General features: G+C 36.5%; 1 protein-coding gene across 1 annotated transcript in view; it reads left to right on the top strand.

The window, feature by feature from the left end:
• Positions 1 to 13,586, top strand: part of BNC2 (basonuclin 2) — a 322,953-nt gene that overhangs the window by 207,342 nt on the left and 102,025 nt on the right. The window contains 1 exon segment of the mRNA XM_008632568.2: positions 3,529 to 3,631. Coding sequence (XP_008630790.2) covers positions 3,529 to 3,631 — 103 coding nt within the window.

The following is a 13,586-nucleotide window of genomic DNA, read 5'->3' as shown; positions in this document are numbered from 1 at the left end:
CATAAAGTTTTTATTAAAATCTTGGGAAGGCAGAATTACAGTGTGTGACTTCTGGAATGCCTAGCTAAACTCCTTCAGAAGCACTTTCTGTCAAAATTCTGACATTGGTATATCCTTGGATTTTTATACCTACGCTTTAACGGGTTGGAACAATGTCTGCCATATTTAGCTGCTACATCCAGGATGTTTTTATTATCCCCACTTCCCACCCCACCCCTTTAAAATTAAGCAATACCAGACGTCCAACCACAGTTACACCAACCCACTCTGGTACCTACAAGAGCACCAGCTACTGTACCTTAAAATGCCGCTGCTGGGGAATGGAGGTCCTCATTAAAACTTTGGGTTCTAAAGTTAATCTATGCCACGTTCACCTTCACCTGCACTTCTGGCATTGCTGAGCCTGTTGCAAAAGCTGTCAGTGACTTGTATTCTCAAGTTAAATAGTATTGAAAAACCGGTGAAAAATACTGTTTGTAATTGTGATATCTCTGCAAGGCACAGTAAATTTGCTGGATGCATTGTGAAGGTCTTCAAGGACACTACCTTCTTTCATGTTGATGAATCTTAGTGTTCAGACCCTATGTGTAGGATCACACACTGTTTTCACCATCTTGAATCATCTCGTCACTGAGTTACATTGGCATCATGCTGGGTATTGTATGGATCTCAGGTAATTGCAGTAATTCTGAATTAATTGAGGAAAGTGCAAAATTAATCTTTGAAATAAAGATAAAATTGTTTGTGAGATTTTCAATAGCCTCTACTACTATAGAATGCCTGCAAATTTATGTTGCATGTGTCCTGGCAACAAGTTGTCATTGTGTCTAGTTATTGTTTAGGGAAATAACAGCAAAATAATTTGCCCAAGATCATACCAGAACATGAATTAGAATGAGTATTTCCAGTCCTAAATGAGCATCTTGCAGCTTGGGGGGTAACCCTCATCATTCAGAAGTATGCATGGGATTCTCCGTGGTGGAATGGGAAACTACTGAAACCAAATTACAACCTGGTGTCAACATACACCCTTGGCAGAAAAAGCAGCCAAGTAAGTGCAGGCTGAACGTTTTGGCCATGCTAATTAGCTTTTGATTTTCTCATGCCAATCCCTATTACTTTACAAAAATGCATGTCTTTATTTGAAGACTTTCCAGATTTATTTATTGGAAGAAAAAGCTGATATTTTCATGTTTCTGAAAAATTTGAGTGAATTTTTTGGGCAATATGTCTAAAAGATAGAAATCATGTTAATTAATTGGTTCAACACTTTGCATCATAAATACTCTCTTTAACTCAGGGAAGAGGAAAAGAAACATGTCACATCTAAACTCTTCCCCCCAGTTTATAATCTATAGTGGGTAAATGGATAATTTTTGAATGTGTGTAATAAAACTTACTCTTAGGCTGAAACATTGTATTTCAGGTTCAAGCTGAATCAAATTTTTACAGGCAACCTGTTGACCTCTAGGCCAAAAGTAGATAGGGTTGTAATGGAAATGCTGATGAGCCTTAATAAAGCAGCTCTTCCAAGTGTCAGAATTTCATCTAGTACATGTACTGCACTATATCACACCTCTTACATGTACTGTAAGTGACACATGAAAAAATCAAAATAATGTCAAATACAACAAATGTATGTCACATTGGTGCAGACACCTGAAAAAGGTGGTGAATGTGAGAAAACCTTCTATGGTAAAATAAGAATACCATTTTGTAAGACCTCCTTCTTGCAGTACAATTAATTACTGAGTTCATTAATTAATGAACATATTAGCAAAAGAACACCATTACTGACCAGTGTAGTCCTGATATATTACCAAGTCAATAAACTATTGAACATGAAACAGGACCTTCCAGGAGATTTTTTTTCTCATAACCCACAAACACATATATTATTCTCGCATGGTCAGCACTTCTTTGGTACCCTTATATTTCATATTACTAATTCTTTTAATCACGCATCCATAGAGCAGTGTTTTATAACACTGGCTAATGAGTAGTTGGACAGGTGACATTGGGACTGAGGCCCTGAAGTGTCAGGTATAATAGAGCAGGATTTTTTTCCTCACTAGGTTTTTGATTGTAAAAGTTTGTAAAGGGGCAGATAAGATAAGAGGAATAAAAGACACTTGTAACAGAAATTTGTCAGAGAAATATATATATTAAATGTATCCATGAACTGTAAATGTCTTTACATTTCTGTCTGATGCAGATAAATAAGTAAAGGGATCAACATTTAAATAATTCTGAGGCTTTTTCATTGTCAGCAGCCAAGGACCTTAGCCAGGCCTAGCTGAATGTAATTTTTTTTAAGTCACTACAGTTAAGATAATTATTTTTGGTATGGAAAGTATGTGTGAGTGTGTATATTAATTCTTGGGAAAAGGCAAGAGTCTTCATAATTCTTCAATATCTCTGTGGCAATGCGTACCAAGCACCCTTCCCCCACCTTAGCCCCCCAAGTAATCATTGATTGCATCTAAATCTATAGAGATATCTTTTCCTGGCAGCTCTGGTAGTTACAGTAGATTGTTAATCTGTGAATGATCACAATAAGCCTCTCTGTCTGAGAAATCTCCATGCAAATTACATCTAAATGCATGCCATAAATTTATTAGTAGCAGTTTGAAGTGCACAGGTCATCTTCTACACTATTTAAAAACATATGTCTGTTACATTAGAAAGAGTCTCATTCAATTTATATTCACTTTTCTGTGGATGTAGCTAGCCCTTGTCAAAGTAAACCTGTGTAATTTTTGAAAAATATTTAAAAGCAAGATGAGAAAGTGTATTATTAAGGAAGGTGTATTATTTAGCAAATTTGAGATCTCTGCATGGGATTGGAGTTTTAGCATTGCTACTTTGAAACAGAAAAATACACATTTAACAGATGAGTGAGTGTTAAGAGGTTAAAGGGTATGCCTAGATATCGAAGAAAGTGACAGATGTAAAGGCAAACTACAGGACGTTTTATGAACCAGTCCTATTCTTGTACTTGATCATTTTATTCTGTTTTGGGAACATATCAAATCCATTACTTCTTTCTGCAGTGGAGTTATGTCTTAGGTGAACCCCAAAAAGGAAATTCAAAAATAACCTTTGGATTCCATGGGGGAAGGGGAAATATATCTGTAGTTTTCCTTTCCATATATTTTTGTTTCTTGATTTGAAACTGGTATGCTCCAATGGTAAGACATCACTAGTAACTTCTTTTCTTCAAGAAGTTGATGTAAAACCAGGATGTTTATGGAACTCCTACAGCATCCTCATCCACACAACTTTTTTTTTTCCTAAAGAAAATAGAGCAAATCTTTTAAAGATTTTAGGAATGTATTCATCTCCATGGGACATACGGACATATTTTTGGTGTTGAAAGATAATTAATTTCTACTTTAAAAAGGAGCACAACTTTGAATGTTGAGAGGCTGGGTTTTGCTATACAGTTCATACCATTCTAACCATCACAACAAATTTGTACAAGCAGGAAGAAATACATTAACATGTGTTTTCTGTTTCTTTTTCCAGGCCATCCGCTGTACACTGGTAAATTGCACATGTGAATGTTTTCAGCCAGGGAAGATTAACCTGAGAACCTGTGATCAGTGTAAACATGGCTGGGTGGCACATGGTAAGAAATATATGTTCCAGGCTTAATTTTCAATTCTGTCCGTCTTTACCAGTATCTTTAAATAATAAGAACTGGACTGAATACAGACAATAGTGGTACCTCTTTGTTCTACACATGCATGCGTGCACAATCTGGGTTTGTGCATGTGTATGCATGCACGTGGTTTTTTTACAGCGATTTGTAGGATGAAAGAGTCTGTTATTCTGGTGATAGCTTCAAGTGCCACTGGAGTTCAACAGCTTGTGTACAGCTCAAAAGAATATTCTAGCGTTCAGAAAATAACGTAGTTCTAGTAGGGCTTAACAGAAAGGCAAAAAGCTTACAGTATGGTTGCACAGCAGAGTTTGTATTGCAAAAAAGCATCAGCCGATAAGTCATGGGGCCTAACGGAAATGCAAATTTACCACTGTCAAACTTTCAGATCCCACATATTGGGATAAGATCACTATGTGTGCCGAAGATATTGCTACTGGAGTTTTCTTCTAATAATCTATGCTGTTGGCACCTAAGCAAGCCAAGTGTCCTCATTCCCCACTTCTGCCAGATGTTCAGGGGCTTATATTCTGTGAATTTTATTTTATTTTGATGAGACTTTGGGTGAAAGGTTATTACTTTCCTCCTAAGATATAGTTGATGTCTATTTATTTAGTTCATGTCTGTGTGGTTTTGTGCTTAAATGTGCTGACATATGACAAGTGTGAATGCTCAAAAAATTCAACAGAGATTGACAGAGAAGTTTTTAAAGCATTCACATATATGGAAAGGAAAGCAAGTATGCAGGTACCATGAATTCCATGCCTCCAGGCTGCCTGGAAATGCCCTAATACCACCCATCTGGTAGCTGGTTGCAGGTTTGTTATATACTAGATTATCAAGGGACATATTTTATCTTTGTTACTCTTATTTCCCAGAAAATTTTCAGTCACAGAATAACCAGGTTCACATTTCTTGGAAGAATCACTAAACCTCACAAAATTTGTATGGTTCAGGAATTCTTCAGATTTTTTGTAGGATCAGCATCTGAGGTTTTGCTGATCCAAAGATAGGGAAGCACTGTCTAGCTATTTTCCAGGGTGTCCTCCTGACGAGCAATAGAAACTGAGAGTCTAGCACTGAGACATCCTGAACTTTCTTTTTAATGAGTACATTGTGGAAAAGTATAATCAGATTTTTCTCCCTGTGAAGTGATTCTTCTCTGTGAAGTGATTGAATTCAAAATCAGAATATATGACAGTGATCTGAGATTACCACAGTTTATATAATAGAAGTGTCCCTGTTTTAAAAATCTAGAAAGTTGAAAGGTGAAGGTGAGGATTAGGGATACACCACCTGCTCCCATACCTGAGTGCTTAACATTCCAAACAGAAAACCGAATACAGCTATATATTATTAGGAAGTGTTTGTTTTGCTACTGTAAATAATGCTCTGATTTTTTTTTTTAGTGCACTTTGTGTACATTCATCTGGAGTATTTACATTTTATGGCAGAGTGAAACAAGCCAGATATATGTTTTGCGTGGTCTTATAAATTACTTTCTGGATACTATTATGTATCTTCTTCAATTCTTGATCTTAGCTGTTTTTGAGGATTTTGAGGGCAGCTTTCGGGAGAGAGATCAATTCACTGCAGCGTACCACTTGGATTTCAAAATTACTAAAATCAGGTTGCAGTTAAGAAGTCCTTTGCTTTAAAACCGTTAGCTCAGTACTCTCAGAAGTTTTCCTTGAATGCAAATAGTATTTCCTGCTGCTTTAATTAAAGGGTTTCCTCATGATTTTTATTAATGAATTTCAACTCGGCTCCTTGACACATGATGTAGTGCTTTACTGAATGTAATTACCAAAGAATAGGTGTTTCCAACAGCAAGTACTGTGCTTATTCAGTTCTGATAACCTAGAATCATAATTAATGGAATAGATCAAAAAATAGCTTAGAATTGCAGTCTTCTCATGCTGTACTTGACTAATCTGTGTGGAGTTAATTCATTTTAATAGCTGCCATTTAAAATGTTGTAAAAGCCACCACTGCACTATTGCACTTAGCAACTGCTGGCCTGTTTTCTTTTCTCTTGCTTCCATTGTCTTTCTCACGATTTCTGTTGCTCATCTAAAATAAGCTGCACACCTCTTGAAGGAAAAGGTTTGCTACAAGTTCAGATGCACCCGTCTGGAGTTGCCAAAGGCAGGATTGCAATTATATGAATAGATACATTAGCAAGTACTTTTGTGGCCAGATAAATGTTTCTGTTGACATAAGTTCACCTTGTCGACCCCTGTACTACACTGGCAATCCTACCATCAGTGTTTCTATGGCCAAAGCCAAAAGCTGCACAGAGCATAACAGCACTATCAAGTACAGCTGTGCATCATGGAGAATGGGTGCTAGGATGAATCTCTGAGTATTTTAAGGGATTTGGATGACTAGACGGTTTTCATTTGTTTTCAGCTGAAGCCTGGCTTTCATGTTGTCAGGTTTGGTGGGAATTTATTTTCTAAATTAAAAATTAAATGGTTTAAACTGGATAAGCCATTTCTTAGAATTTAAGCAGTCAAACAGATAAAGTCTGTCTTTACTTCTTTCTTTTTTAATGGTAAAGATACTTTGTATAGTACATATGGAAAATAAAATCTCATTAAAATCTTAATAGTCAATTTTTAAAGGAGAATTTATTTTAACCCAGGCAATTGGTATTTTGTGGATTTTAAATAATATGGTACTTAGATGACTACAAAAAATAAGACTTTCTTGAGTGCTTGGTTTGTTCTCCTGCTATTTTTGTAGTATTAGAAGAAGCATGCTATGCTGTGAAGATAGTCATGATATTTTACTCTCTTTAGCACAAAAATTACTTAAAATTTATTGTAAATAATGAAAAATCCCCACTCTACTTGCCATGCACTTCATCTAGCAAAAGTATCTTAGCCTGTGAGGAAAGAAATTAAGAAAATCTGCAATAAATGGATGGTGATTTCATTGATTTTGCATTTTTTCTTTTGTGATTGTCATTGTTGTCAGAATAACAACTACCATACTTCTAGCAGAAACTCTTATTTTACCTCATCCAACAGATCAAAAGACCCAACATAATATCAATCAAGTACAGTCTTACCTTCTCTCATAACTGTTTTGCTTGAAAAAAATGTGCCAAGGTGGCATAAGTTATAGTGGACTAAAGCTATTATTTCTGACATTTATTCTACTTAGTTTCAATATCCCCATAAAAAGAACAAATACAAAAACAAACACAAAAACAAAACAAAAACCCAAAGAAACAAACAAAAAACCCCCAAAACAACGACCTCCAATAGAAAATAGAGAATGTCATAAAGTCAGATGCATAACATGACTGTGACTACTTCATTTAGAATAGTTGACTTTTCTGAATTTCTACATGGTAGGTCATGAAATTTTCAGGTAAAAGAAACATGAAATGAAAACAAAGGGAAGGAAGGATAGATGGAAATAAATAAAGAAAAGAAACAGAAGAAGGCTGTGGAAATTTTAGAATTCACATGTCTCTCTTACCCTGAAGTTTCTGAAAGGACTTGATCTAGGAAGAAGGTTTAGAATTAAATGTGAGCTGCATGGGAATGAGACAAGAGTGAAAGCTGTGTTGAAATAAAATTTGTCTGAGTTCCTATATTTGTCTCAGTCCAAAGATGTTAAGTGAAAGAAATCCGGGTTTGCAAAGTCAAAGATAATCCCTAACGAAATAAAACAAAATGAAAACAGGTCACTGATCTTAGTCTCTCTAAACTTGGCAGAATTGCCATGTTGGTTGTTCTTTACTTAAAAAATGGAGATTTTTAAGCAGGGAGTAAATATTAAAAAAAAAAAAAAAAAAAAAAAAGACGAGATAAATGTAATTATAGTTTATTAGTAAAATAATGGAGTTATTTCTTTATTGTCTGATAGGATATAAAGAACTGTCACAATTTATCATATCAAACATGGTTCTTTCCTTCCATTCAATTTATTTAATTATTTGAAATGCTTCAAAATTACTTGAGAAAATAATTTTTCTTTTTAAAGTTATTTATAGATTTTTAGCAAGTAATTCTCTGCAGCTCATTGATAATGAAAGCTAGCTTTTTACAACTTTTAAAGTAAAACTGTTTTAGATGTAGTCTGGCTTTTCTTGTCTTTCACTGACAAGATCATTTCAATCCATCTGTTATAACTTTCTTTTGACCCTGAAGGCGGAGGCATATTTTTCATTACTCAGTTGCTTCCAGGAACCTTACAAGATTAACCTTCATTACTGGTCCTTTCTTTTATCCTCCCCTGCAGCAGGATTCCCCAAACCAGCCAATGCAGCAGAGAAAATGCACTGTTATCTTGTGGGCACTCTGACCCAGTATTTGGTTTTAAAGCCTGCCACATTGGTAAGAATGATGTGTTTGCTTTGGGTTACTCTGATATCGCCCTTAGTGCAAGTCAAGCTGAGGTGAAACCAAATCCAGATATTAGGGCATCCAAGACAAATAATATTGTTTCAGAGGTTTATGAGACAGAAGTGACAGAAAATAAATAAATCTTAGATGCCCCAAGAACTAATAAGAAGCCTTCCTTTTTCATCCTTGTATTTAGCTGATACTTATATAACCATATGGTCATGAGTTTAATCCTCATGCAAATTTGATGCCCTCAGGTGTCAAGTAATGTTTTCCTGAGGGGTAAATCAGAAGCTTTACCTTACATGTGTTCACACCTGTACCTCCTTGGATTTTCCTGGGAATCTGTTCAGTTTAAAATACTTTTTTCTCTTATTCCTAACCACCCCCAGGACAGCTTAACTCTGTTGGGAAGAAGCTAGACCTTTCCGCTTCTCTCCAACTTTATTAGCTTACATTCCTGGGTTTGAATAAGCCAATGTCCTTTGGACATGGTCAGGTGAGATTATAGCTGACCAGACGTTAAGCATTCAGCTAAGATCTGATCAAGTGTCTGGTAAGCCCTAAACAGACTGTGACCCATTCTGAAGCACAGTGCCTGTTTCTGCTAGGTTGGCCTATATTCACAACTAAAAGTGAAATATTTTCTTGTTGTGAACATTTTATTCTCTGAAAAACTTTTAAATTAATAATCACACTTTATGCTTTCACAGAATTGTCATTAATATCATCAGATACTAATTGGCAACTCTGAAATATACTTTTTAAAATTATGTTTGCCCTTGATTAGCTATAAAATGCCCATAGACATTTAGACTAAAAGTATTTCAAAAGGGCAAGATATTGTTATTTGGGTGCCCATCATTATTGAATTTACATTTTACAGAGAAGGCCTAATCTCATTTAGCACACCCAATGCCAAGAGATTAAAATTCTAGGAGATGTCTTGAGCAATGATGTCTTACCCTGTTTTCTTAAGGAGAGAATCCAGACAGAAACAAACAGACTTGCTGTGTGCAAGATGGAACAAACAATGACTTTAAATTAGCACCTGGAATTCTTCTTTCCAGTCAGTGTAGAAGCTTCCTTTTGGAAAGGCAGTCAGTGAAATCCATGATCTTGAGCCCTTTAAGGGGTGCTAACAAGTTCACTACATGGTATAGCTTCAGATGGGAGGAAAAGAGTGTCTGGTGATGGCTGCTTGATTCCCAAACGAGCAGGATAAATCTTGTGAGTCTTGGGAGTTCAAATGACCAACAGATTTGTGGGGAAGCAGTGGTGAACTTCTTTAACATGCATCCATTCCAGGATGTTTAGGTGACATTACCTGCTTACTTGTCTCTTTTAACACCTATGCTGCTGCACATGAATTGCTGTGATGTGCTAACCACTTTATCATTTTATTACAGTTTATTACATCATAAATTTTTATATCTTCTTAACGATCCTACAAGAAGCTTAATTGTTTATAGGAACATCCTAATTAACTAGAGTTCACTAGGTTAAGCAGAACACAAATTGAAACAGCTCTAAGTGAAACAAACCCTACTACTTCATTCCACATAGTTTCATAAGGTTAAAATGGGATTTGACTGCAAGAATAAAAAATTCATACTGCTTTCAGATGTTTAAATGATAATACCATGGGTAACTTTACCTCAGCTTTCTGTTTTGCAAATGGGAAATTGAACAGGAAAGCTTTTTTTACCTTCTAGGAGGAATTTCATTTTGAGCTATAGCATTATGAGGACACTTGCCCCAGATTAATTTAGCAGACAATAGTGTTACTCAATTATCCCATTTCCATCTGGATTTCAGAAAGAGAAAAGATGATACAAGAAATGTATAACATGAGTCTCAGAGACTTTTCTAATTGTATTCTAATTGATTACAGTCAATTTTTCCAAAGTATTTTTAACAGGACCTTTGTGAAATGATCAGAGTACATGGATTGGGATGGGTAAAACTGATGTGTATGAATGGTAGAGCTATTTTTATGAACCAGCCTTCCCGGGGTCTGAACATCTTCAGCTATCAGCAACCTTAGAACAGCAGGTTTTCCTGGAAAAACTGATGTGGTTTAGCACATGTGGGAGAGCATATCATAGGCTTGAACCAGAGTTACACCCTAAATTGAAACACCACCGTTGTCTTGGCTTGCCTTTGTGAAATACATCTATGACACAGGACTCCATTCGAACAGGATGATATTAGCAGGTGGGCAGTGCCTATGGTATTTGCATTACAGTTTTCAAGGCTGCACAAAAGATGGAATAAGTTGCCTGAGAAGTGATGGAATTCCCCCCCTTTAAACATCAAAGATACGTCTTGGCAGAGCCAAAGATAACTAAAGCCCTGCTTTCATCAGAATACTGCACCGGACAATCTGTAGAAATCCTCTCCCACTTAGAATTTCTGTAAAACTGTGAATCACAGTTAATGGAATTGAGGTATATTAGGATTAAGATGGAAATCCTCCAAATCCAGACTACAGTCCAGGACTCCCAAATGTGCTTGTGTCTGACTATGTACAGTATGTCAACCAAATGGTGTTAGGATGATTAAGATACATATTAAAGCCCATCTTACTGTTATTAAAGGAGAGAATACTTTTAAGAAGATGTTAATGGCTAATAGGAAGGGAACATTTAGCTTTGGAGACAAGAGACAGGAAAGGTCGAGATGAATGACTAATCAAAGTAATAGAAACAGAATATTTATTTAGTGTCTTCCATTATAGATTGTAGGTTTCAACAATGACACCATTAATCTATGTGTCAAGGACCAGCAAAAGTGGACCTGTCCAACCAAAATGTCTGAGCCAGCAGTCAAAGGCAGTGAGAACGCTCTTCATGCCTGCACCAAGAGCACAGTTCCTTGAGGTCATGGTAGACTGAATGAGATGCTGGTAACTGTGTCCATTAACAATCTCGGGCATAGCAAGGGAATATAGTCAGGTTAAGGGTCCATCCACAGGCTTCAATCAGAAACAAAAGAAGGTGCGGCCAAAGATGGGATTGAAGACCAGGCTGTAACATGGGTCTGAGGGTAATTAGAAGTCAGAACTGCAGCCAGACACATCTACAATGTAGTTTAGGAGGGAAGTGAAGGTCCAGGCCTCAGCTTTAGTAGGGGTTTTGGACCCCTAGACTCAGAATCCAGGCTGGTGGGCAGAACTGGTGCATTGAGGACTGTGACACCACGGGCTCCATATGGGATCCATAGCTGCTCTCTGTAGCTGAGGAGACTGCTGATACCAACACACACAAAAGCAGCTGTGTGCTGGAATGCTCAGATGATTAATCTACATGTGTTTCTCCATCACTAATCATCAGATTAATCAGCTGAAGTCCTCTTTTACATAGGCATCCATACACACTCTGACAGAGAGAACTACAAGGTCCAAAGCCCACAGAAGAGACTGTCTCATCTTCCCTACTCTGGTCCCAGTAGTCAGGTGTCTTCATTGCTGCAGTATGCCTATGCAGGAAGTTTCTAGCCCAGAAATTTTCCTGAGAACTTGGGATGAAGGTTCTTTACAGCATGTTCCTTTAAACAAATTTGTTGTGAACAAGAAGGGGGGAGAAAAAGCCTACCATTTTATTTTTGTTATTAATTTAGATGGCCAGTTCTGGATCAAAGACATATTTTTGAGGTACCACTGCATAAACTTAGATCTAACCTAAATTTCTGGGAGAAACAACTTGGGGCTCTTTTTTTCTTTTTTTTTTCAATCTTATTTTTTGCAATGTTTTCTACTATCAAAGAAAAATGTTTTTCTATAGAAAGAAAACATAAAGGAAGACACCTGTTCGGTTTGCAGGAGTTGACCACCCCCCAACCCCCATTTCATGTGAGCATTGGCAGAAACTCTGACAAGCAGTTCTTCATATTTTATTATGTTCTTGTCTGGCAGAATCTCTGTCAGGCAAAAACCTTGTCAGCGGAAAACCTGTCGTAGGATCAGAGGAGACAAAAACAGGTGTCACAGAGGCAGTCAAAACTGAAGGAAAAAAAAGATTAGGCTAAAGAGAGAAAGGCAGACAATTACATTAATGCCATTGCTTTTATCTTATAGATGTGTGTTATTATCTCGGGGTGCTGAGTGCGCAATTGCCTCAAAGAAAAGTAGACAGGAGACAAGGGGAAACTTGATAGTTATTAACTGAAGAGGCAGTGTGTCAAAGCTGGATGGGGTTCAAAGTTTTGTAAAGGGATAAAAAAATTGCAGACAGCAAGCAATGTCTGTGAACAAACTGTGGTTCTGCTTTTGGCTACATAAACCTGGTAGCATTCTAGATGTTTTAACTTGGAATCAGATCACAGACAGAAAAATTAATGAAAGTTTTCATTCAGTCGTCTTTAATAACATTTATTTTGTGTACATGCAACTGAAGTGCTGGGGGGGGTTTTGTTAGAGCATGAGGCATGGTGAGGCATGAAAACATGTATCAGTTTAGTAGCTGTGTTGTTTGGGTTTGAAACACCTATTATCAACACATGTTTAATTTTAAAATGCTATTAAGAATCCTTTTACTAAGTGTGAACATCTGTACATGCAAGCTGTAAACAAGCAGATCACATATGTGTCCCTCTGTCAGAGACTCAATGCATTTGGCAAATGGTTTCCATTATTAGTTTTTAAATACAATAAAAGGCATAACAAAAAAAATGGTTTTACCTATGAATCAGAATTTCTCTACTTACTCTCCTTCCATGATCTTTTGTCTTAGTGAACATTTATCTTCTATATGGAAGAAATTGTGAAAGCGATGAAGAGAGAAGTGAAAAAGAGATTACCAAAGGATGCTATGTTGTAGCTGAAATTTGTACTCAGACTGATTCAGGATGTTCACCCACTCATATATATGTTCATGTCCCCCACTCTATTGTTCCAGGGATGAATGGGATAATTTCCTGCACCACGAAAATATTTGAGTTCTTCAGTAGATACTGACAATTTTTCTTGTCCTGAGTCAGCTTCTAAGCATGATGTTTTTGAGGAGCAATTTTTTCTGCCTTCAAAATGCACCACGTTACACCATGTGGGAGGTGGTATTAAACCTGCATACTGAGGCAGATTAGCTTAGACCACCTCTTAGGATTGTAGTAACTGGTGCCTCCAGCACTTTAATCATTACTAAGGATTTGTTACTTTTTTTCCTGTGGTTGATGAAAAACAAGAAAATCTTGAACTCTGAAAATATAATGCTGTTCACATTCACCTCTAAAATCAAGAGTAAACTACAGTGCTCAACATTGCCATTTATAATACTGTATCTGTTTCACCACAGTCAACACACTATTTTTGCAACAGTATTACGGAATCATTTTATGTTGGTATTATATACTTAATCTGTCTTTTAATTTTAGTTTCTTTTGCTGCAAAAAGTGGCCCAGTTATTTGGATTTTAAAAATGTCTGGAAAGCTCTTTGTTATTCTATAGACAAAGACTACTTTTTTTTTTTTTTAATCTTCCTGTTCTTGAACAAATCTAGTAATCTAGAAAGAAGATGATATTTGTAAAGTTTTGTGTCATCATTTGTATGTGTGTATTCCC

Source organism: Corvus brachyrhynchos, unplaced genomic scaffold (assembly GCF_000691975.1).
Source record: "Corvus brachyrhynchos isolate BGI_N302 unplaced genomic scaffold, ASM69197v1 scaffold194, whole genome shotgun sequence".
NCBI classification, from domain to species: Eukaryota; Metazoa; Chordata; class Aves; order Passeriformes; family Corvidae; genus Corvus; species Corvus brachyrhynchos.
This window is presented reverse-complemented; position numbering and strand designations above follow the sequence as displayed.